At 46.0% G+C, this 23,585-nt stretch overlaps 1 protein-coding gene across 6 annotated transcripts in view; it reads left to right on the top strand.

The window, feature by feature from the left end:
• NPRL3 (NPR3 like, GATOR1 complex subunit) overlaps nucleotides 1–23,585 on the top strand; it is a 40,784-nt gene that overhangs the window by 4,488 nt on the left and 12,711 nt on the right. For 2 of the 6 annotated variants that reach the window (XM_027882727.1, XM_027882723.1), the window contains exons 3-11: nucleotides 1,677–1,715; nucleotides 5,047–5,176; nucleotides 8,417–8,491; nucleotides 11,237–11,390; nucleotides 12,206–12,287; nucleotides 18,787–18,924; nucleotides 19,654–19,810; nucleotides 21,428–21,534; nucleotides 22,729–22,858. In XM_027882727.1, coding sequence (XP_027738528.1) covers nucleotides 5,093–5,176; nucleotides 8,417–8,491; nucleotides 11,237–11,390; nucleotides 12,206–12,287; nucleotides 18,787–18,924; nucleotides 19,654–19,810; nucleotides 21,428–21,534; nucleotides 22,729–22,858 — 927 coding nt within the window. In that variant the 5' untranslated portion in view covers nucleotides 1,677–1,715; nucleotides 5,047–5,092. Of the gene's footprint in view, nucleotides 1–1,676; nucleotides 1,716–4,344; nucleotides 4,482–5,046; nucleotides 5,177–8,416; nucleotides 8,492–10,645; nucleotides 11,013–11,236; nucleotides 11,391–12,205; nucleotides 12,288–18,786; nucleotides 18,925–19,653; nucleotides 19,811–21,427; nucleotides 21,535–22,728; nucleotides 22,859–23,585 lie in introns of those variants that run through there. The other 4 variants (XM_027882726.1, XM_027882724.1, XM_027882725.1 and 1 more) reach the window with 3 other exon arrangements.

Raw genomic sequence — 23,585 nt, 5'->3', positions numbered from 1 at the left:
GAGGTGTGTGGATGGTGGCCATGCAACAAAAAGGTATTCAGAAGACTGTTACTGTCAAAACAAATTTCCTGTCAAGTGTCTCTCTTTGTTGGCTCCTTCTCAGCCTTTCATCATTTGCTCTTTTTAAAAACATCCTTCAGTTTTCTGAGTGCTTTTCCAGGAATACATTTCCCCCCACCTCAGCTTATGGAGATGCCTGCCAGCCTTTTTTTTTTTTTTTCCCCTGAAAAAAATGTGAGGCAATGACTCCTTTTGAAGCCGTAAGATAATGCTTTATTAAATTGGTTTGAAATGGGGTTTTGTAGCTTTTCCAAAGGTGGTGTAGTCAGCAAGCAAAAATTCCGAGGAAGAGGCACGTATAGTAACATATGTTACACCAGACTCTGCATTTTTAGTGGCATAACTGACTGACTGGAGGAGGTTCAGCAAATTTGGCAGCACTGATGTCATTAATTGGCCACACGCTTCTGTTATAAAAAACCCAAGTTAGTGACAAACAAGGATTTGACTGTCCCTTTCTAACAAACAGTAGTTCTCCTGTGATAACATTTCTGTCTCCTCTGTCCCTCTTTCACTGGACTCCAGTGTTCTTCCTTGTATTTGTTCTGAAAGGCTTCCTTTCTGTCAGCCTGTGCTTTTCCATTCATCCACCCATCCCTTGAAACCCCCTTCCTGTAATATCACCCCCTTTGTGTAGGTTGTCATTTAGGTTCTCTGAGTTCTCTCTTCAGCACGACCAGCAGAAATCTGCTGTGTTCTGTATTAAGTAAATGTTGGAGGTTTTCATTGTATCTCCCCTTTTTAATGTGGACAGTATAAGGCTTTTATCAGATTAATTTTTCAGTATATTTAGGACATTTGTTTCAGGAAGCAAGTCCTTTTGTTAATGGGGGGGGGGTGTGGAGCTGTTGACTTTAAATGGAAACAGGTGTTTCTGATACAAAAGTGAGCACAGCTGCTTACAGAGCCCTGCTCTGTACACCTGCTAGATGGAAAGGTTTTGGATTCTTTGCCTTGAAAACTTCTCCTCTCTAAGTTTGTACTTATTGCCTGGGGCAGACAGACAATGACTTCACCTATCCTGCAAGTGTGGCCAGACTTGGACCTGCTGTGTGGATCCCTGGGGGAGCAGCAGTGGTTCTGTGGGCCTTTACAAAACCCTGCAACAATAAACACTGGCCATCCTCTTTTCCTAAGTCTTGTGGGTTATGGAAGCACCAGAACGAGTTGGGAAAAGCTGTGGGTCGTCTGGGGCTGCATGGGATGTCTTTGGGGAAAATCACAGGAATAAACTGAGGTGTAGGATCTGCTCTAAATCAGGCTGCAGCCTCTCCTGTTTCTCTTAAGGTAAGCATGAATTAAAAAGGGTGGTTCAAATCCAGCTCCATAAATGCAGTGTTTTGTGGGAAAACACGTTGCAGCAGCAAGGACTTCATTGGCTTAGCTTGTTTTCTCCGTGTTGTCAACCTAAGCCTGCAATATACCCCTGGAATTCACCTTCCATTAACTTTTGACTCTTCTCAACAATTATATTTCCTTTACAGGAGTTTAACCCTTAATAGTTCATCCTAGTTTTTAATATTATCTTTTTTTTTCTTTTGTATTTTGTGTACTTGCCTCGTTTATTTTCTTTTGTTGTGTTTTGTTTTGTGTTTATGGCCATGTTCCCATTTCAGAGACCAATGTCCTCTAACTGATGAGCAATTGGTTTCGGGGTAAGACCAAACGTTCTAAACAATCACCTTTGTCTAGAATGGCTTTCCTTTCTCACCATCCTTTTAATTGTGCTTTGTTTCTGGTTTCTGTTTTACACCGAATGATGAGATAATTACATGCTAAATCACAGTGTCTGTAGGAAATGTATTCCTAAAGGTTTGTGCCAGGATAATTACAAAGGTCCTACTAACATTTCTGTGCTTCCTGTAGGGAATATCCAGGATGGGTGTGGTACTGTCCCTTCCATGAACTGGGAAGAGCTGTGAGAATGCAGCAAATAAAGCCTTGGCATTGTAGTCATTCCAGCAAGGAGCCCTAAACCAAATTACTTTCTGAGAAGCAATGATTTAAAAGTGCAGATCGCTGAGCAAACTATTTAATCCCAGAGTAATTAATGATGGAGAGCTCTTCAGAGACCTGGGTTTGAGCAGCTGTGCTGGTTGCTTGCTCTTGGTGCCCCACTAAGCTAAATGGGATGTGAGGTAAAAGTGCTTAACCACCCAGGGGTCCCAGAAGTCAAAAATGCATCTCCAGTCCTTGCTTAACATAAACCTCACCTGGATACTCATGTCCAGTCCTAAACTCCTCCAAAGAAGAATTCTTCATAAAAACCTTGCTTTGAATTCCTGCGGCACAGAAAAAGTTATTATCCGTTCTTGGGGGAAAAAATGAATTTGTGTTTGAGGTTATTTCCCCCCCCACCTCCTTTTCCATTTGCTGTTGCTGTGTAGAGCTCGTGATAGGAGTGGTAGGATATTTTGGGCAAAGCAGAGCTTTTGTTTATTGTATTTACTTTCTGCCTGCTGAATTCCTTAGTACAAGAGAAGTTTGCTTCCCTCTGGAATTCACAATGCTCAGACTAATCTCATAAAAGGAGAAGGGACTGTTACTGCCCAATCTGCTTCTAACAAACTCCTGGGCTCTGATAAGTCAGTATTTTTAGGCCATTTTAATAAACTCCAGAGATTGGAAAATGAGTCTTAAAGTATTTAAAGTGTTATTTTCTAAGACGAGACAATGAATTGATGGGAACAACACATCTGCTGTCTCTCAATCTCCCTATTGTCCTGAGGCCTGAGAAATGTCTAAATTATGTAGAGCATTGGGGGAAAAAAAACCAAAACCAGCCAAACCAATAAATCCAGGCTGTCAGAGGAGGAGAATGGGGCTGGAGTGCAGGTGACTCTTGAGAGAGCCAGCGGTGATCCCAGGTGTCTGTACCCATCAGGGAGCACCTCTCCCAGAGTTATCTGTCCTGAATGTGTCATCCAGCACTCTCCCAGACAGGGAAGTCCCTGCTAGTGAGAAGATGCTGAAGACTTGCCAAAATCACCCTTTTAATCCCCTCCCTCCCCACAGAGTCCTGTACAAGGTGGGGGCAGGCAGGGCTGTGGTGTCGTGAGCTCTGCTGGGGAACTGCTGAGCTCTTCCCTTCAGCACCACGTTTGTCTGTTAGAAGATCTGCTGGTGTAATTCCTTGTGAAAGTCATCACAGTGATCAGTTTTCCAGCTCCCAAGGTATCCTTTGCCAAGGCTGGAAGAGGGAAGGGGAACTCATTTCTTAGCAGCAAGCTGACATTTTCTAGTTTGCCCTCCTTCTCCCTTCACCCCCCAAACATATGCTGATTTTGGATCCACGTTATTATCATCTTCCTGGCTCCATGACAAGCCTATTTTAACAGCTGAGCGGGGCAAAAAGAGGAGGAAAAACTCGCTGCTGTCATGGGGATTTTTTTCCTATTTTGAATGGGATCTCCAGGGAATGTCAGTCCAGGTCCTGCCCTTTATTCCCAAACTTCCTGAGCTGTGCAGCCCAGGGCAGTGGCTGAGGAGTGTGGGCTCTGGAGTCTCTGACCGGTCTCCCCATGTCTCTTCTTGCCCTTGGCTTGGAGTTTGGAGCAGGGCAGGCAGGGATTTGGAAGTTTGCACACAGCTGCTCCTTCCATAAACCAAACGTGAGCAGCGTGCTGTGGTCAGGGGGAGCTGTTTGTGCAAACACCAGAGGCTCTGACAGTTTATAAAGCCCCTGTGTGGTCCTTCATCTCCAGTACTTGTAGGCCTAATAAAAGAAATTTCCCCTGGGTCCCACTAAAGACCTGGCTGTGTGCATTTGTCTTAATTTCTGCAGTACTCCATAACTCAGAGAGAAGCAGGAATATGGTGCATTAATTCCTTCTCTGGGCATTGAGGGCTCACTTGTGGCCAAGAGATAAGGTGATTGCAGCACACACCCAGGCCTGCCCTCTTCTCTGAGTGATACTGGGTTATCTGGGATACCTGCCTGCTGGAGGGGGATGGTCTGCCAGGGGCACACATCCCTGAACGTAAATAAAGGAGATGAAATAAACATTTTCATTCTTAAAAAAAAAACGACTCTCGTCAGAAACTGCTTTGAAATTCATTTGGTTAAAATGGGAACCTCTGAGGAAAGAGCTTGTTAATAAGAAGCCTTGCACTGCTCCTGTTATATAGAGCAACAGTTTTACTCCAGCAGCTGAGGTTCTCTTCCCTCTGGATTTGAGCCCTCACTGTCTCACACCCTGAGGAAAATGAGCATGTGTAGAGACCAGTCCAGTGTTGTGAGACACTCAGGAAGAGCAATTGCAGAGGTTCTTGCCCATTTTTGCAGCAGTAGCTGTGTTTTCCAGGGCAGACTCCTTGTAGATAACTTCCCTTCTTGCCACCACTGGTCCAGAAACACCATGGTTGGCGGTGGGAAGGGCCTGCCCTGCCATGAATTTGAATTATCAAATGAGAAGGCCCAGGTGAGGCCAGGCCAGGTCTGCTGATCACAGGTCACCTGTGGAGTGAGAAACTTGGGGGTCTCACTGATGAGCTTGGGGAAAGGAAGGACAAGTGTTGGCTGTGTGTTTTCTCTAATTGAATCAGCTCTTTCTTGCCCTCCCCTCTGCCATACTGGGTGGCTTTTAAGATCTCTATTGTGCTTGAGTGACAGGCTGTGTCAATATGTAGTTGCTTAGTAAGTTCATTAACCTGCAGCTAAATCCAGGCAATGGCTAACTCCAGCTGTTTTTATATTTAAGCAAACTGCCTCTAATCTTTCCAATGTATTTTGCCAAGCATGTAATTAAATAAGCATGACCCTGCAGTCTTTGTCGTGAATGCTTCCTGTTTTATAATTGTGATGATCTGAGAGATGTAATTTAGGGGTCCTTAATTTTACTTAATTGGTGGTACTCCAGGCACAGCAATTTACTTACAATTTACAACACCTTATAAACTTCTGAGTTAAACATATCAGTATTTGGAGGAGTGTTCTGGGGTTGTGCTATTTGAAAGCTGTAATAACTTTTATTTCCGCTCTTCAAGGTTTTCAGATGTCATCCTGGCAACAATTTTGGCTACCAAGTCAGACATGTGTGGCAAAAAGTTCGAGCTGAAGATCGATAATGTTCGCTTCGTTGGCCATCCCACCTTGCTCCAGCACGCCCTCGGGCAGGTACGGTGTGAGCCCCCTTCTGGGGACCTTCCCTCCTCACAAACTGCCTGGCTTTAGTGAGGAAACTTGGGATTCAGAACGTGCCTGTCTGGATTTTGATCCTGTTTTTACTTCCTGGTGTTCCAAGCTGTCTTTTACTCACTCCCAGATATGGTGAGCGGCCAACGGGGGGGGCTGTGTCAGTGACCACAGAAACCCTCTTCTGGTTACTGTGGAAAACACTCTGGGTAAAGGGAAGTAATACTAAGCAGTCCAGCTCAAAAAAGCTGTTTCTAACTATTTTAGTCACCACAAGTTAGCTTTTCAGCACCTCTAATTAATATGGCAGTTAAAAAAAACCACCACCCAAAACCTTTACAAATGCTAAAAGCTGCATCAGCCTTGTTTTGGCTTTTAACTCGTCCTGAAGATGATCCACAAGACTCAGGTGGAATATGTAGGATGTTGAAATTCGAGGTCTAAAATTTTCTTGTGGACCAGGTCAGGCTGTTGTTTGCATTGAGACTGTTTGCATTTGCTCTGTGGCCTGTGTTTTAGCTGCTTGGAATGAAAGCAGTTTGCCACCTAGGCTATTAAAAAGGTCCTGCCTAGATCCAGGAAAGAATTGACACTATTCTGTGTGCCAGATATCCCCTGTCCTGTTCCTTCTACCTGATCAACTGTAAAAATGAGTTGGGCTTTGGTAATTTCTGAATCCAGCACTGATCTCTGTCACTGAACTGCTTTGGTCTCATTTTTCATCGAATTTGCTAAGTCATTCCTTTTTTCAGGGAAAAAAAAAATCTGCTTGCCAATTCTGCCATGCTTTCTAGCTATAATTAGAGGTAGAAACAGATTGTTAGTAACTGCTTCTTGATATTTAGAGGACCAGGCTGCTTTAGTCCCAGCAAGGAGCTGGCCTGAAGCCTCAGAAGATGCAAGTGTTCCACTTCAAAGCTCAGTTGTGAATCCACAGGAAATGTGATGGAGGATCACCAAGACTAAGCCCTGAAAAGTTTAAACAGTCTTGGAAGACAGAATTCAAGTGTGCTCAAGGTGTGCAAGTCCATCAGACAAGCAAGTGATGAACCAGGCCCGGGGTCTGTGCAGGGACCCCAGCCAGGGGCAGAAGGAGACAGGGCTGGAAGACAGAGCTGGAGGACAGGGCTGCAGTGCTGAACCATCCAGGAGACAGCACATCCAGCAGATCCAGGCTCCATCCAGGAGACAAGTACACCTCTGGGCCCTGGGCTGAGCTTAAATGCGGCTCCCAGGTCATGGACTGGGGGTTTGCGTGTGGGGACCCAGCTGGGGCTGGTCAAGGCCATGAAGACCTTTTGTTGCCCCCATGGCCCTGACAGCAGTGGCCTGTTCTCCCTCAGATGAGTTTCCTTTATTTTACTAATCTCGTCTGAAAGGCACAACTTCCTAAATGTGGTATAAATGAGGTTGAAAATTCATATCTGCATTTTTTCATCACTTATTATACATTCCACTCTCCAGTCAGTTTTCTCCTCGTTGTGTGAAATGTCACTTCATTTCAGTTTATCTAAGTAAATTAAATTAGGGCAAATAAACAAAGTTATAAAGTGCTGTAAACACTTTTTAGTTACTTCTTGTAGGATCTTCTTTTTGGGTGTGTCTTATCAGCCCTGGAGCACCCCAGAACTTTCTAGAGTCCAGAATCTTCTAGACCTGGCAGCCATCTCTGCTAGTTCACCTCAGCCTAAATCTGGGACCCTCCTGCAGTCAGGAGGAAGCTGGATGGAGGTCCTTTCCCATGGAACACAGGCAGGAGCACTGGGACACTGGGACTTGGCAGCCTCTGCTTTGGGTTTCCTCAGAGTTTTAATCCATGGGACAGCTCAGCAAATTCTTACTCAGATGAGATTCAGAAGTTACAAGAGCACAAATACCTCCTCCTGTGTGCCAGACTGCCTTTTATGTAGCAATGTTTTGAATTCTTCAAATTCCTTCAGCATTTTGTTTTCAAACTTAGTCTTTTCTTCTTTTGTTTTTGGTTTGTTTTTGGTTTGTTTTGGTTTTTTTTCTGGACAGGAGGTGATATGAAATCCAGCCTGCATCCCAATTGATGTTGGTGCTGGTAGTTTCCTTCATTTTTAAGGAAGGAACAGGATCAGTCCTTACACTTGGAAATGCTTTTGAGTCTTTCCTGAAACTCACAAGAAATCCTGGAAGCTGTAACTGCAGAACAAATAAAACACAGCAGAGTGGCTTTACCACCCGTCACTGCCTCTTTGATACAATAATATTTTCACTTTAGAAAACAAACAAACAAACAAACAAAAATATGTATCACCTCTTAGTTTTTCTTATCTTTGAGACTTCAGAGATGGACTGAGCAGTTCCCAGCTGGTGCTGGGGATCTGTGGGGAAGGGTGGGTGCAGCTGTGCCTTGACCAGCTGCTCTGCTTTTGCCCCAGCTCAGGTGCTACCCTTAGGTTGGGATTGACCCTTAGGTTAGTTGGGAATTTGTCCTGGCAGGTTGCAGCTGTGTGGGATTGGGTTCAGCAGGGAGTTTCAGGGCAGGCAGGAATGTCCTCTGCATTTTGTGCTCCATCTTGTGGCGACGCTTGTCCTTGCTCTGGATGTACAAATTCCACCTGCTGGTCTTGGCTCCCACTGTTCCTCCTCTCCAGGAAGTCTGAGCCTGCCTTAGGGATGGAGCTCTGTGCTGCAGAGAGAAGAGAGGGGCTGGAGAATGTCTTTGAAATCCTGCAGGAAGGGAAAATCAAACCTTTTATTTTAGCACCGGTGTTTTAGAGCGTATTTTGTCTGATAAAAGCAACAGCTTGTTACAGGATGCAATTTGAATGGGGGATTTTAGGAAAGGAAAGAATAGGTGTGGCCTGGGATGAGAAATCCTGTGGACTTCTCTGTATGTCTGTATATGACAACTGTGCCAAGGATGACCCTTATGATGCTAAAATGCACTAGCAAAGACACCAAATAAGACTGCTGTCTTACCAGTTTCCATTGTCATGACCAAAATGCTTTGGTCTAAAGTCTTCACAGCTGCTCTGCAAAAGGCAGTGTTGTAGAGTAACTGTGACACTTTAATAATAAATAAAAGTCATAGTTTTATTTTTTACAAGTCAAATTTGATGATATCATTTGATTTGTGTGCTCTCTTAGCAAACTTGTTGTATATATAAGGCTTTTATGCTGTTTAATTTCTTTCCCTTTGTTACTGCTCCAGCTGACACTAGCCTGTGGGATTTTTTAAAAAATGTTTTTCAGGTGTCCAAAACTGATCCCTCACCAAAGAGAGAGATGCCCACTATGATTCTGTTCAACGTGGTGTTTGCACTAAGGGTAAGGGCTGTTTTCATTCCATCTGGCAATGTGATGTGCCTCAGATGTATGACAGAGTGCAGTGGGCTCACATTCCAGCCACCTCTTGCAAAACATTCAGTTCCTGATTTTACTGGGATATTTTAATTTGAAACAACAAAACCTAAACACGTTGAATATGACACTTGAGAACTGTGAAATTTTCCAGCCCGGTGGAAAACAATTTCAGTTGTTTGCTTCAGGACATTTTCCAGAGATTTTGGTTTCAAATACCCAGAGTGCAAAGGCAGGAAAGCACTTTGCAGAACAGATATGGATCCAGCTGCCAGCCCTGTGTGTGTCTTGTCTTCTGTCACGAGTGAGCTGCAGTCTGCTATGGTTTTGGTGGACCCTGCAGGTGAGCCCTGTCCCACTAAACTGTAAAAGAGGGCAGCCTGGGCCTGACCTGGGTGTCAGGGGCTGCTCTCTGAGTGCTCTGCTCGTGTCCAGGAGCTGCTCAGCACAGGATGCTGAGCCCTGTGACTGTGCAGCTCACACCTGGGGGGTTGGTTCTGCTCCAGGGGCAGTGGCTCGTGCCTGGCCAGCCTGGGGAGTCAGCCCCCCACCACAGCCTTGGGCACCCCCAAGTTGCTCCCTGCAGAGTCAGGAGCCCGCTCTGGGCACTGTTTGGAGCCCTTACTGACGCTGTGTGACACAGAGACACGTGCCTTTGCTCGGTGCCTCCAGCCTTGTTTTATAATTCATGGGCAGAGTTTGAAAGCTGCCTCCCCTCAGCAGTGAGATCACTGTAAAGGGAGAGTGCCAGGGAGCAGCAGCTGAGCAGCTAAATGAGAAGAAGGTGCAAGTGAGGAATAAAGAGGGTTTGATGCTCTGCAGAAACCTGGAACAAATGCGTCGTTTCTGCTTGGAGACTTTTTTTCAGGCCTACTCTGTTGACTAAACGTTGGTGTTGAGGGATCCTGGCACGGCCATTAGGTGGTATAAAGCCCTAGAAATTTCATTATGTTTGAGTATTATTTGATTTCTGAGCTCTGGCTTTCTCTTCCCAGCCCACTGGTTGTTTAAAAATAAAAGAGGGAGCTGGAATAGCTGTCTTTATGGAAATGGTTGATTTTTGCTCAGCTGGATATAATGTCATGATTTAAAAGCCTCCAGCTCCTTTCTTGTGGAAGGACCTTCTTTTTTTTTCCCCCTCTTAGCACTATTACCTTTTATACCCCTGGCTTTCCAGTGGTGAATAACCTGGACATGGCCCCAGCCCAATGCCTTGCCCTCAGCTGAGGAGCAGGTTCCACACAAGGCAATTATCCCAGCAATCAGTCTAAATAAGCAGGAAATCATTCCCTGAGCTCTGCTTTGGGACACCCTTAGGTCAGGAAGTGCTGAATTTGCAGTTCAGGAGTTGGTTTTACATTTCACACGTGCAGAGATGATGTTCTGGGTGCGTGGATGAAGCCCCATGCTTTGGCTGCAGGGAGGTGTGTTGAGATGCACGTGCAGACACAAACACTGGTGCACACTGAGCCATGTGGCAGCAGAAAACAATGCTCTTTCATTCCCAAGAGCTGGGTGAAGCGCAGTGAAGACTTTATCTAGCTCACATTTTTCCAGCATCTAATTTCTAGTGGTTCTAGGAAAACTTGCCTTTTTTTTTTTTTTTTTTTTTTTTTTTTTTTGTGCCCTTCAGCTGTGTGATGACACTGATGTCACTGTGCGTGTGAGGCACCACTAAATCCCTGTGCCAAGTGAGACACTCTTAGTCCACAGAGAGCAGTCGAGTTTCTGGAAGGTTCTGTGCAAGAAGCACAGGGGAATTTTTTTGCTAGGACGGAGTAGTGCAGCCCAGAGGGTGGGTGGGGGCTCTCTGAGATAAAGAAGAGTGTCCATCTGCAGGGGGCAGACAGAGCAGGCAAAGACCCAAGTGCCATAATCAGCACTGACCCTGCCGTGTTTGAGCTTCAGGGTTACCAACGTGTCGTGACTCAGCAAGAACAGTGGAATCAAAAAAGTGATGAGTCATGGTTTGCTAGTTTACATGCCAGGGGATCATTTGCCAGAAGTTTAAATTCCTTTAAATGTCTTAACAAACATGAGGCAGCTGCTGACTCATGCTGGAGCCACCATTGCCCCCCCTCACCCCCTTGGCAGCTGTACTTACATGATAGATTTTTCCAGGGACTCGCACGAATGCCGTGGGAATAACAAGCCATATTTGTGAAATGTTTGGGAGTGTAAATCCAAATCCATTTGGATTTGGGAGGAAATTTGTTGGTCACGTGCTGGTAATTCTAACTTAGTTATTGCCTTGTCAGTCCACAGGGTAAACACAGGATAAGCATCAGAGTAGCAACACGTCGGCTGTGTTAAAGGCACTGCAGCCCTCGTGGTCCCAGTGAGTTTAACCTGGATATGGGGATATTCTGCCTTTCAAATGGCACACACTTTCTTTTCTCACTGTGTGAAATCGAGTCCTTTGCTCTCTACTAGCAGAAGGCCCACTAACAACTGGAAAAATGAACCAGATAGGAGTATGATGCTCCAGGTGTGGTGCTCACTTGATGCACACAGACAAGCTCAGGAATCCATGAGCCTTCCCATCACACTTGGTCCTCTCTGAGCTCCAGCTCGGTTGCTGCTGGGGAAAATTTATTTTTTTTTGCCAGCAGCCAAAGAGGCTGACTTTTGGTCTGGGTGGGAGCTCGTTGAGTACTTCTCCATCCCTGTAGGGCCGTGGCTGTGTCTCAGTGCCTGTCCCGTTCCCTGCAGGCCAACGCGGACCCGTCGGTGATAAACTGCCTGCACAACCTGTCGCGCAGGATCGCCATCGTCCTGCAGCACGAGGAGCGCCGCTGCCAGTACCTCACCAGGGAGGCCAAGCTCATCCTGGCCATCCAGGACGAGGTGTCTGCCATGTCAGAAAGTGAGTGCCGAGCTTTGGGCAGGAATCTCTTTGTCCAGGAGCACCTTCTTCGGAGCAGTGCTAACTGTGCCGCCTCACTTTTGCGGCCAGGATCGGCACGGACAAGTTGTGGTGCTCTTCAGCATTCTCACAGCTTTTGTCTGCATTTTACCTCATCCAAGATCACTGTCCTTATGCAGAGATGTGAGTTTGCTTTCCTTATAGTTCAGTTCAGCACAGTCCCTGCAGACTGTGCGCTGAACCATCCCCTTTGGATCTGCCTGTCAGGCTGAGATGGAGGAGCTCACACGGAACCTGCTTCACCCAACCCAGAGCACGTTTTCCATGGCACTCAGTGATTACTAGATCATGCTTTCATGCTGTGTGCTGAGTCACCAGACTTCTCGTGAGGAAGCTTCACTCTTAACACGTCGTTACCACGGCTGGCAAACAGTTACAGAGTCTTTATAGACTGTGCTTCAGGAAAATGCACTACAATAACATGCACTGTTTAAGGTGATGTCTCTCTGACAGTGATACATCATCTTGCTGCAAGCATTAAAAATTAAAATAGCGTCTATAAAAACAAAGCATCTAAAATCATCATTTGTCAAATTCACAGTTACATGTGCTTAGCTGAGTTGAGGTTCAGGAGAAGTTGGCAATAATTCACTGTTATTATTTTGACATGTAACTAGTTATTCTAAAAGCTTTGAAGCATAACTGTAGATTAAAAGAGACAATTTCTGTCCCTCTGATACTGGTAGGGGAAGAGGGAATCATTTGAAATGCTTTGAAATCAGTGGTTTGCTTTCTTGTTTTGAAATTTTCTACAGCCACAGAAGGGCCACAGTCACCTTTTCATCACATCCTACCCAAGTGCAAGCTGGCCAGAGATCTCAAAGAGACATACGACAGGTAAGTGGGATTTTATTCCTAGCTCACAGTATGTGCTGCTCCTCACTGAAACCTTCTGGCCTTGTTTCTTAGGATATTATCCACCTCCTCATGCTGTTGACTCACTGGGATTTGGGTTTTACACCAGGCAGAGCAATGTGAAGCCTAGCAGGCAGGTGAAATGTTGGCAGAACTGCTATCCTAATCATCACCTTGGTCTGCCTTTGATGTCTTGTGGTTCCTCAAAGCTGGTGATGTCTGTCACAGCTTTAAGAACTATTATTTTCTTCCTTAGCACGGAGGCACATCATGACAAGTGAATTGTCGAACTGAACAGTGTCATAATATGGATATTATATCACAGCAGAAGTGCTGCAAACCTGCAGCTGAGGGGAAAGTGCTGCATGAGCACTGGTGGCATGTCAGGCACTGCCCTGGCTTCATTTGGTTGCACTGTACATGCCTGGACAGCAAACTTGGATCAGATGCTGAGACTTTCAGCAGCATGGAAAGTGTAACGTGCTGTTTCTTGACAGGATCAGAGGTTCTGGCAAAGATTTCAAAGGAGCTGCTGTTGAACTTGAGCAGGAGCCGACTGGCTCCTCAGGAAGAGAGGCACCTCCATCCAGGATATGTGATTTTGGGGAAGGGCCTTGACCAAGGGCCACAGAAGGCTTGGGTGGGGAGGAAGATGCTGTGCCCCTTGACTGGGGTGTTTGTCAGGGATTCAGAGAATTGGGCTGGAGCTCCTTAGGGCACATGGAATGATATCAGACAAACCCCTTTATCCTCCCTGGCTCGTGGCTCCCCTTGGACAAAGGGGATCATTGCAGAGCCGTGTAGGGTAAGGCACTGGGAGCCTAAAGAATTTAATGGTTGCAAAGCACATTAGAAAACTGACAAGCTGCTCCTTGTTATGTTGGAGAGCTCTGAATTTCGGCTTGTTTGAAGGAATGTGGTGTGTATTGTTCCACACAACTCACACAAAACATGCCCTAAAAGTTTAAAGACACTTTTTGTGTAGCCTGTGATTCTGATATTAAACTTAACATTTTTCTGTTCCTCCAGGGGCTGTGTATTTGTGACAGGGCAAATTCTGATGCTGTTTCCAAACATTTTAGGGACACAGTGACATCTTGTGGCATTTAGCTGTGACTGGAGCAACACGCAGCCCAAACTCATGGACTGTGCTGATATGACCCATGAGATAAGGAGGAGCAGACTGACCACAGAGAGGCACACTTTGGTACTGCCCCCTAGGTGTAAAATAAGGCAGCTTCTCCCTCATTCAGGCATTGTGAATAGGGAGAGAAATGGTGCAAGTTAGATTTTGACACTTTTGTGTTCGTAAAAATATGAAGTGCCCTTGTGCTTTATTGTAAAGCTGTACTTGAAGAGTAGGTAGCAGAGTGATTGTCTGGCTGGGTGATAAGGTGGTGTTCTGCAGTGTTTTTCCATTAATATTTCTTATGAGAGAATTAGAAATGTGGTTATTACACCTGTATCAGATGGGTTGAGAGGAGCTGAAGCACCTTGCCAAGCAGGCATAGAATTAAATATTTTTTTTGGTAAGGTAGAAGTGGTCTAGAAATAGGATTTTTTTCTGCCAGTCCAGGCTGAATAAATTATTCCTTTGTGGCAGCAGCTTTGGAGTAAAGTCTGTGTGGTCTTCTGTGAAATGAGGGTTAGTCATAAGTGACTTGGGGTTACAGAAAAGGCAAGATAGACAAGAATGCACAAAATAAAAGTCTTGTCTGTAAGATAAGAACCAACCCCGCTGGGAATTGTAAAGCCCCTGTTTCATGAATTCCAGTTTTGGACACCACATTTCAGGAGGGATTTGGGCCACCTAGAGAGTGTGGAGGAGTGAGAATGACCTCAGAGGATAGAGAGAAAGATTTGGTCTGTTGCTTTCAGAGGAGGAAGGACTGCTGGGAAGGGCAAACCTTCACATGCAGGCAGTGACAGTGTGCTGGTTTAATTGACAGAGACTTCTGGCATAGCCTTTGGCTGTAGGAGAACAGGGAGTGAGCACTTTAAATTGCAGATGGAGCCCAGCTTTCCAGTGGAGATTTGCTCAAACCAGCCTTTCCCAGTGCCTGCAGTTCCAGCCCCACTTCCAGGGCTGCTGCTGAGCCCTTGGTTTCCTGTAGATGGTGCTGAGGTATTTCAGGCAAGACCCAACACGTCCCTGAGCAACTTGGCTTGTGCAAAACCGCAAGTGTGTGAATCTTTCCGTGGTTCAGGATGCTCCTTGTGTTCTGAGGGAAAGGCCTGTGTTTCACCAGGCAGGATCAATAGCCAGGACATCTTGACTGTGACGCTGTTGGTGCTCTAGAAATGGAGTGCTGTTAAACTGGCAGCGCAGAGGTTATCAACATCCAGCTCCTGGGACCTTTCTGGACTCTAATGGAGAGAACTTGTCCCCAAACCCCAACATTGGTGTGGAGACAAAAAAAGCAATGGTTTTAGGCCCAAGAGACTCCAGTTGGCAACACTTCCAGCTCTGACAAATGTACCAAATTAGTGTTACAAGGTGTGTCTCTCTTAAAGCACTGTTCAATTTAGGGAATCAAAACAGCTTTCACTAAGTTTTATCTGCAACTGCGGGTAATGTGTGAGCTTGACAATAGCCTGTCTGGTTTTAGCAAACTTCTATTAGCTTTGGATGGGAATAAAAGTGAAAGCTTGGAGATTTTTTGGGGGGAGGATTGAATTGTTTGCTGCTTCTTTTTAATACACAAAGAGCCTTTATACATTTTTAGTCTAGTGGGATATGAACTGACTGGTAGATCTAGCCTACCTCAGCAGCTCAGGGAGAAGTGGAGTAATTACATGAGATTTAATGAATTATTCGATGTAGCTGTACCGTAAAATATCATCCAGCTACAGTTATTTCATCAAAGCACAGCCCACATGTCCTTTATAAGGAAATGTGAAGTAATTTCAAAGCTCTAAGTAGTTACAACCTCTAGGAAAACCAAACTCCAAAGCTACAAGCTCCACCAAACTAGAAAGCCTGCTATTAATTTCTGGTGTAAATAGAGTAGACATAAAATGAGGGGTTGTGTATGCAAAAATTCATGACTCCTTCCTAAACCTAAAGTGAGATTGCTTTGTGTCGCCAGCAGTTATGAGAAAAGCTGCAGTTCTGCGAGATAATGCTCAGCTTTTTGGTTCCCATTTTGGGGTAGTGGCTCACAGTTGCTGTTCAGGGCACAGCAGAGTAGAGCAGAAGAGCAGTGCTATTCCCCCAAATATCCCCTAGGGTCCTGCAGCTCTGGAGGGGATTTCTCTGGATTGAGCAGCTTTCAGCTGATCTCACTTCCCGGAATCAGCCCCTGCTCCTGGGAGCCAGAGCAAATATTGAACCCCCACAGCACCCACTGATAAGGAGGGCCATGGCTTAACCAGTTTCTGTGTTTCTTTCTGTTTCTTCTGAACTTTGCTCCTCCTGTGTGTGTAGTGGAGATGTCTCCTGGGTCTTAGGATGGAGAGACATTAAACAGCCTTTTCCTCTTTGCTTCTCCCTGCCTCAGTTTTAGACTCTGATATCCCCTCTCAGTATCCTGATCCATTTATCATCAGGTGTTATCTAACCAGATATTAAAAAGAAGTGTTGAAACCTAAGTTTTCGTGCAATAAAATGGAATGCCTTTGAGGGTTTAATAGCCAGTTAGAGCATGGGGAATGAAGCTGGTTTTGCCCAGGCACTTTTAAAGTCTGTGGGGACAAAGGAAAAGTTGCAGCAGGGTCTCTGGATAGCACTTAACTGGTAGAACAGCAGGCAAAAATCAGTATAGATAGAATGTAAAATAATGCCTGCCAGGCCCAACATAATGCTCTGAAAAGAGCTTTTGGAATTAACAGCTGATAATTCAGTGAACTGTCAGCTCAGTGGAGAAGCTCACACTGCAAAAAATCCCCACAAAATGTGAGGGCTCTGTAGGAAAGAAGCAAGGGACAAAGGAGAGCCCCCTGTAAATTCCTGGTGTGATTCCTACTGCACCTTGGAATGTTGGTGGGATTCTGGGTTTGCTGCCAGGGGCTACTTAAATTGTGTCCCTGAGGTTCAGGGTGTGCAGTGTTCTCACCTTCCCAGAGTCCTGCATCATCCTGCACTCTTTGCTCTACAGTTTGAGTTGCTTAAGGAGAATAAAGGGGAACTGGAGAACTGTGGCTCTGGGAACTTGTTTATTGCTATTCTGTTGCTGGTTTTTGCTGTTCTTCCTCTGCCCCTAAACTAAGGTGTAAAAGTAAAGGCAAATGTGGATCAAAACTTCACTTTCCAGGGCTTGACTTTTGCCTAAATCTGTGTGTCTCTGTTGGTGACATTGGTTAACTGCTGTCTGGCCAAGGGCAGTCACGTGTGTTGCTGCTGGAGGGTGTAGCTTATTCTTTGTCAAATTATTAGACACTTTAATTATCTTCCATCCAAGGAGGGGCAGGTGAAGGAGAAATCATGTGCATAAAGCCATAATGAAGGCTGGAAATCGCACAGTTGAATGCAAATGCAGAAGAATGAAATTAAGATCCAGATCAGAACTGAAAATCTGGTTTTCTTGTTGTCTTTAATTCTAGACTCTTGTTGGATAGTGCACTGTAGACAAAATTAAGCTGTGGAGAGGGTAATTACATAATTAAAGCTTCTGCCTTGGTGCACTTGGACGGAAGAATGAAAGGAACCAACTGGATTTTTTTTTCTGTTTCATGAATGTGAAACTATGCAGGGAAAATATCCCTGCAAGTGTCTCATGTTCTCATGTGTTTCTGCTGCATTTGGGTAACCTGATTGAACGCCCCAGTAGCTCTCAGGTGGCCTTTTAAGTCCCTTGTCCCAGACATTTATTGTCATGTTTTCTGCTGTGAGGATTTGGCCTGGGAGAAGGAAAACACATACACACACACACACTCCATTGGCAGCTGGAAAAATCAATGTTTTTTTGGAGTTCAGTGCAAAATATGAGAACAGACCCACGGCCTCAGCTTTTCAAAAGCAGTGTCTGCAGTGAGACTTTTCCCTAATGAGTCTGGTCATGCACGAGGCAGGAGGGGATCGTGTTTGCTCCCTCACCACTCTGTTGTGGTTTGCTGAGTAGTTACCCCAGCAGCCAGAGCTGCCCAGTGTTTTTGTTTAAAGCTGAATTTTCAGGTCTCTCTAAACCCTCTCTAGAGTCAGATGAACTCGAAAAAGAGCACGTTAGTTTGTGGCCTGCACTTGAATGTTAGTTATAAATGGCTAAATCGCCACATAAAGAGTTTCTAAGACGTGTATTTGCTCCTGGCATGTTTTTTAAAATGTTTTGTGTAGAGGGGAAATTCGTGGGAGTTATTGACACAGAAGACATATACTGCGAGCCTCAACACACTTGAATTTAAAATTGAGGCTGGAGTTTTCAGAGGGCAAGCTTTGAAATGTGATTTTAGGCCAAAAAAACCCCTTTCTTTTCGGAAGAAAGTTTAAAATCAAAGGACACCTTCAGAGATCCAGTTCTCTGGTGTAGACAAAATTAGCTGTTGCTTGAGATAGATTTGTATTATTTGTATTATATTTGTTTGTGTGTGTTTCTGTGGAAACATGAAAAGATTGCTGCTTCCTCCCTGCACATTGCCACTGCCTCTGGCACAGCTGTTCCCAGGCCAGCATTCCCTGTCCACGGGCTGCGCAGTGTTGTGAGGGTTTGCAAGGTGGCACTGGCTTAGGTACACTGGCCATTTTAAGTAAATATAGTTCCCTACAGAGGTCTATTCCACTGCTGTCCAGATTTACAGACTCCTGTAAAACCACCTGAATGACGCTCGTGGCTCTATAATCTCCAGCTTTCTGGGTTTTTGTCAGTGAAAGAGGCTTATCTTTGCTTTCTGCCTGAACACGAGGGTCAGACTTCATTGTCCTTCCCAAGATGTCCATCATTTCCACTCCAGTCCTGTTGCCTGAATTCAGCTTAAGGGCTCAGCTCGGTCCTTGTGGTTTCCTAGAATGAAGAAAGCGTTTAACAAACACCTTTGTGATTTCATGGGACAGGTTAGTATTAAACAAACAACCTGAGCAGAACTGAAGGAGGCTGGTACTGTGGAATTGTGCTGCTTGGAACAGCCCTTGCCCAGCACAGACATCTCCTTTTCTTTTCCCTTGGAGAGGAGGATGGAAATTAGAGGTGCAAACAATGTGCCCAATTCATCTTTGCCCTTTGCAGCTCTGGCCTAGGGAGTTTTCCTTTGCCTTGGAGCACCTTTTTTAACTGGAGGTACTGATGCAGTGTTAAGAGCAGAGGGAGCAGAAGTTCAGTGGTGAAGTCTTTCAAACCTCCCCAAAAACGCTGTAGGGGATGATGCTCTGAAAGTACGAGTTAAGGAAGCTCTTGCAGCTGGGAATCAGCTGGTCCTCAGCCAGTCTGGGGACAGACAGGGAGCATTCAGTCTTTTCCTGTCCTGATCCAGTTCCTGAGCAGGGGTGAATCTGGACCACTGCTTTCATTTGTGATACGTGGTAAATGCATTTATTTTGTTACTGTTTTAGTCTCTGCACGACAGGGGTGGTTCGTTTGCACATCAACAACTGGCTGGAGGTGAGCTTCTGCCTCCCTCACAAGATCCACTATGTTGCCACCAACTTCATACCCCCAGAAGCGATCGAGAGGAGTCTGAAATCCATCAGGTGAGAGAGCAAAGCTCTGTCCTTCAGGGTGTGGCCAGTCCTTCCTGAGCTCTGAGGGTGGTGCTGCAAACCCCTGTGCTGGCACAGCAGGGGGATGGTGGGACTGGGCTGTACTGCTGGCCCTGGGCTGAGTCCTGACACAGGACCCCCTGAAGCTGCTGGATTGGTGGTGCTGTGCAGCCCCAGCCTCTGTGTTCACACCAGCTGCTTGTACTGAGGTGGTGCTGCAAGAGAGGCCTGCACTGCTTGCAGTCAGAGGATCTGTGTGCTCATTTTAGTATTTGACCCAGAAGCAACTCTGCTTTCAGAAGAAAGAGAGCCCAGGCCCTGTGACACCTCATTTCCTGCGTTCTGTGTTCGCAGCTCTTTATCCTGCAAAAGAAACTAAATCTTGCTTTTTCCCTTTCTTCTACTTCATTCTGTATTTCAGTAATGCAGATGAGCAGTTTTCAGACTAGTTCTTCATATTCTACCAGCACAGTGCGGTCTTTTTTTTCGTTGTCACTGGGGTATCCAGTTACCATATAATCCTCTATCTCATTTTTAATAGAAAGCATCTTACCCTGTGACATAAAAATAAGGTCATTTTGGACCCAGTTAGAGCAAAAAGATGATACAAGAAGTTCTTTTTTTACCATTAGACTGACCCCAGGTATCGTGGTGTGGGAATAACTGAGCCTTCAGGACAAGCTGCAGTTTACTGTGCAAATGTATTCTATTTTTCTGCAGGCCTTACCATGCCTTATTACTATTAAATGATGAGAAGTCATTGCTTAATGAGCTCCCGTTGGACTGCTCTCCTGCCCTGGTGAGAGTAATTAAAACTACCTCTGCTGTGAAGAATTTGCAGCAACTGGCTCAAGATGCTGACTTGGCACTGCTGCAGGTATGGGGAGCTGTGAAGTGCCTTTAACTCACGAGGTGTTTTCCTTTGTGTGCCCGTGGGTTCAGGGGGTGCTCGAGCACGTCGCACGTCGGCTCCCTCGCTGTGAGCAGAGGGCACGGGGAGAGCGCCAGCCCTGGGGCCTGGGGGGAGGCTGGAGAAACAAAGGGCACAGCCCTGCAGCCACATCGGGGTGACAGCAGTGCCTGAGGGTCTCCAGTCCCCACCCCTGCTCAGAGCAAGTCCCTTCAAACAGGCTCACAAAAAACCTGTCTGTTCGAATTGTGAGCATGTCCCGGGCTGCCTCCCCCAGCCTCTCTGGTCCACTGTTTGACCAGCAACTTTCCTCGTGTCTAATGGGAATTTCCTACCGTCCACCTTGTGTGAGTTGCCTCCAGTCCCATCCCTGTGCCCCTCTGAGGAGATTTGCTCTGTCCTCTCTGTGCCTTCCCCTGTTCCCCAAACCAGAACAGATAATCCTCTTGGCTTACACCACAGTGCTTTGTCTGGGTTTTGCCACGTTGATGTCGACGTGCAAATGGACGCACCCAAACTGCGAGTGAAAATTTACAGCTGCCATGGCCAAGCAGGTTGCTTCTCCAGGATCTGCCAAGGATTTCTGGAGGCCTGTGCAAACTTACACATCAACTGTCCTTAGTCCATGAGTGCACGGACTCTGCGGAGTCCCTGGAAGAAGCTCTAGGTTAGGCAGTTTTGTGCCAGTGGAGGGGATGAGACTCTGGCACTTGCATGAAACTCGAGGCTGCTGAGAGACCCCTGTGGATGATTGTGGTCACTGGGAATGAGATGTTCCATGAGAGGGAAGAGCCTCTCCGTGCTACGAGTCAGTTCAGACCCAGGGACACGATCTGTGTGGCAGGGAGAAGAACACAGCTCATCATCACACGTGCTCCTGATCTGCACCAAGGGAAAGGTCCTGCTTTGTAATAAAACTCCAGCTCTGCCTCCAGTGGTCTGTGGTGCTACTTGGCGTTATTTAGCTACAGGATGAATGAACTCTGGAAATTCCCCTCTCTTTCTGTAGTTTCTCCACAAAAAAGCACAGTTAAATGCATCTAATGATACAGGCTGGATTTTGTGTCTCCTAGACACTATTTATGTGGCTTTTCCAGAGCCATTAGCAACCACTGACTTGTTTAACACATTAAAAGACTTCGTGTAGTTCATTACTGAAATACCTCAGTGCAGTAAGAAGGCACCGTTGGTTTCCTTTATGTTTGTGTCATAGTAGAGGCTGATTCTTTTGTTTCATTTTTCATGTACAACACTTAATGCCTTTTGTGCATAAAGAAAAACAGTTTTTTGGGGCATGAAAAGTAACTAAACTTCTATAGATACAGTTTGAAGGAATTCCTTTGAGGCAGGAAGTACTAAGTTGCTCAGAAATATGAAGTGGAGATTCATAACCCTGTCAAATACTTTTTGATGTGCCACATGTTATACTGAACCATGAATTTATTCTGAAGGCAGGGTGAAAGGATGGAACATTTTTCTTTCCTTTCACTTCAGACAAGGCTTTTCTGTCACTGTGTGGAATGTTTGCTGAGAGGTTGAATTTCACTTTTGCTCCCCTGATTTTTCCCTGTTGTCTCAATGCAGGTTTTCCAGCTTGCTGCACACCTCGTTTACTGGGGAAAAGCAATTATTATTTACCCTCTTTGTGAAAACAACGTCTACATGCTCTCTCCAAATGCCAGTGTCTGTCTGTAAGTAGATGAGTGTCTTTGTCAGCACAGGGGTGAGGAGTGCAGAGGCACCCTCCTCCCCTGACTGGACACAAAGTGGGATCTTTCTTCACGTGTGAATTTGCTGAGACTCTACAACACACAAACCATCACCTGTGCCTGGACTTGCACAGCCAGTGTGGGCAGGCAGGAGCAGCAGAGCAGATCGATGTGCTCCCGTGGTGCTGTGGGCCCTGGGAAGCTGCTGTTGGTATTTTTAGTGCTCTTGCTCCCTGAATGCCCATATCAGGAAGGCTGTGTGGACCGGGAGCAAGAGGGAAACATTTACAAAAACAAAATGCTTCGTGAGGAAGTTGAATGGGTGGTTTGTGTCTGTGTGTCTGCCACGCAGCATCACCTGGATGGAATCAGATCAAGCCAGTGTTGCCATCACTACTGCATTGTGTCATGTGTTGGCATTTTGTACTGTGTGCCCTCTCACAGACAGAAGGCAATGTGGCCATTTGGAGAGCAGGCAGAGACACTGCAAGGAAGATGTGGAGGCAGTGGTGGGTATTTTTGCTCTGCTGAAGATTGGCAACCCTTCCACTGCTGGATTTTGAGATGTGTTTAGACTCTGTGTTGGAACTCGGTTATAGGAAAATAGTTTTAAATCAAAACTTCTCTGATGGAAGTTTAAAAATAGGGCTGGAAGGGACCTTGAGGTCATTCAGGAACAACTGTGCCTGTGTCATATATGGCAGTGCTGTTCTTGAAGACTTTTGGAGATGGAAACCTTAAAACAGTTTTCCTAATATTTAACTTGACTCTCCTTCACTTCTAATCAGTCATATTGCTTGCCCTGTCAGCAAAGGCAGGGGGAACAGCCGCAGCTGCAGTCTGCACATGCAGAGACTGTGTGCATATCCTGCCCATCCCTGCCTGCTCTGGACTGCCCAGTCCCTGTCCCTTTGACCACAGACTGCACAGGTCTGGACTTTTTAGCACTTATATTTTCCTCCTCTGGATTCCCTCCACACCTTGAATAATGTCCTGGAGCTGAATGCAAGTGCAAAAGCTTCTAGTCACTTCTGCAGGATGCCACGTGCCATGAATATCCTTAGGGTTTTCCTAGATCACAGAGGATATTTCATTTGGCAGCTGGCACTCCTGTAACCCTGGATAAATGTGACCAGCACTGTAGAACTGATCTCTGCCTTTCCCTCTCTCCTGCAGTTACTCTCCACTGGCAGAGGCATTTTCCTGCCAGTTCCGTGGCCACAACCTGCCATCCATGCTCTCCAAGTTCTCCCTCCCCGTGTCCCTCTCGGAGTTCAAGAACCCGCTGGCGCCGCCCGTGCAGGAGGTGAGCTGGGCAGTGCCCAACAGCTCCTCGTCCTCCTGCTCAGGAGAGCCAGGAGTGGTGCTGCTCCTGGAGTGCTGGCTCAGGAACCTCCTGTTGCAAGTTTAGAAGCTTCCAATACTGTGTCTCCAACCTCATGATTTGTTGTTTCATGTCCCCGTGCCAGAAAGCGGTGGGGATGTTCAAGGTGAACAAAACCAAAGCACAGCCCTAAAAAAAACATTGGAATCTTTGTTTTCCTGGAGTGATGTAGTAGGGGAAACTGAAACTCCGTTTGCTCTGTGGCAAACTGTCATAAATTAGTAGGGCTTGAGTTGCAAGTTTGTGGATTCCTCACAATCACGCTTAATTTTATTATATTCCATCTGCTCCGAGTTCACAATCTGGTTTTGAAAGCAAACTGTCTGTTCACTTAGTTTTGCTGTGAAACTGGAATTGCTTAAAGGCTGTTGGAGGAAGTGGACTCAGCATGGAGTCAGCAGGAGTCCATGTGTTCCAGCATTAGGCTTTTAGCGTTCAGATTTGGGTTAATAATGCACGGATTTGGGATTTGTGAGCTCACGCATCAGTCACGGCTTGTGGCACTTCTGGGAAGTGGTGACGTGCAAGGCAGAGCTCAGTGATGGGAGGTCTCCTGGCTGATACTGCTCTGATGGCAGAGGAAGCACAGGCAGAGTTCCTGGGCTGATGTCTCTTGGTGTTGTTTCTGGCCTTCGGGCTTGGAGGACCT

Source organism: Empidonax traillii, unplaced genomic scaffold, assembly GCF_003031625.1.
Source record: "Empidonax traillii isolate 1590-97213 ecotype Southwest subspecies unplaced genomic scaffold, ASM303162v1 scaffold111:size2041728, whole genome shotgun sequence".
In the NCBI taxonomy this organism is placed as follows: Eukaryota; Metazoa; Chordata; class Aves; order Passeriformes; family Tyrannidae; genus Empidonax; species Empidonax traillii.
The sequence above is the reverse complement of the archived record's forward strand: the minus strand, read 5'-3'. Positions and strand labels throughout refer to the sequence as shown.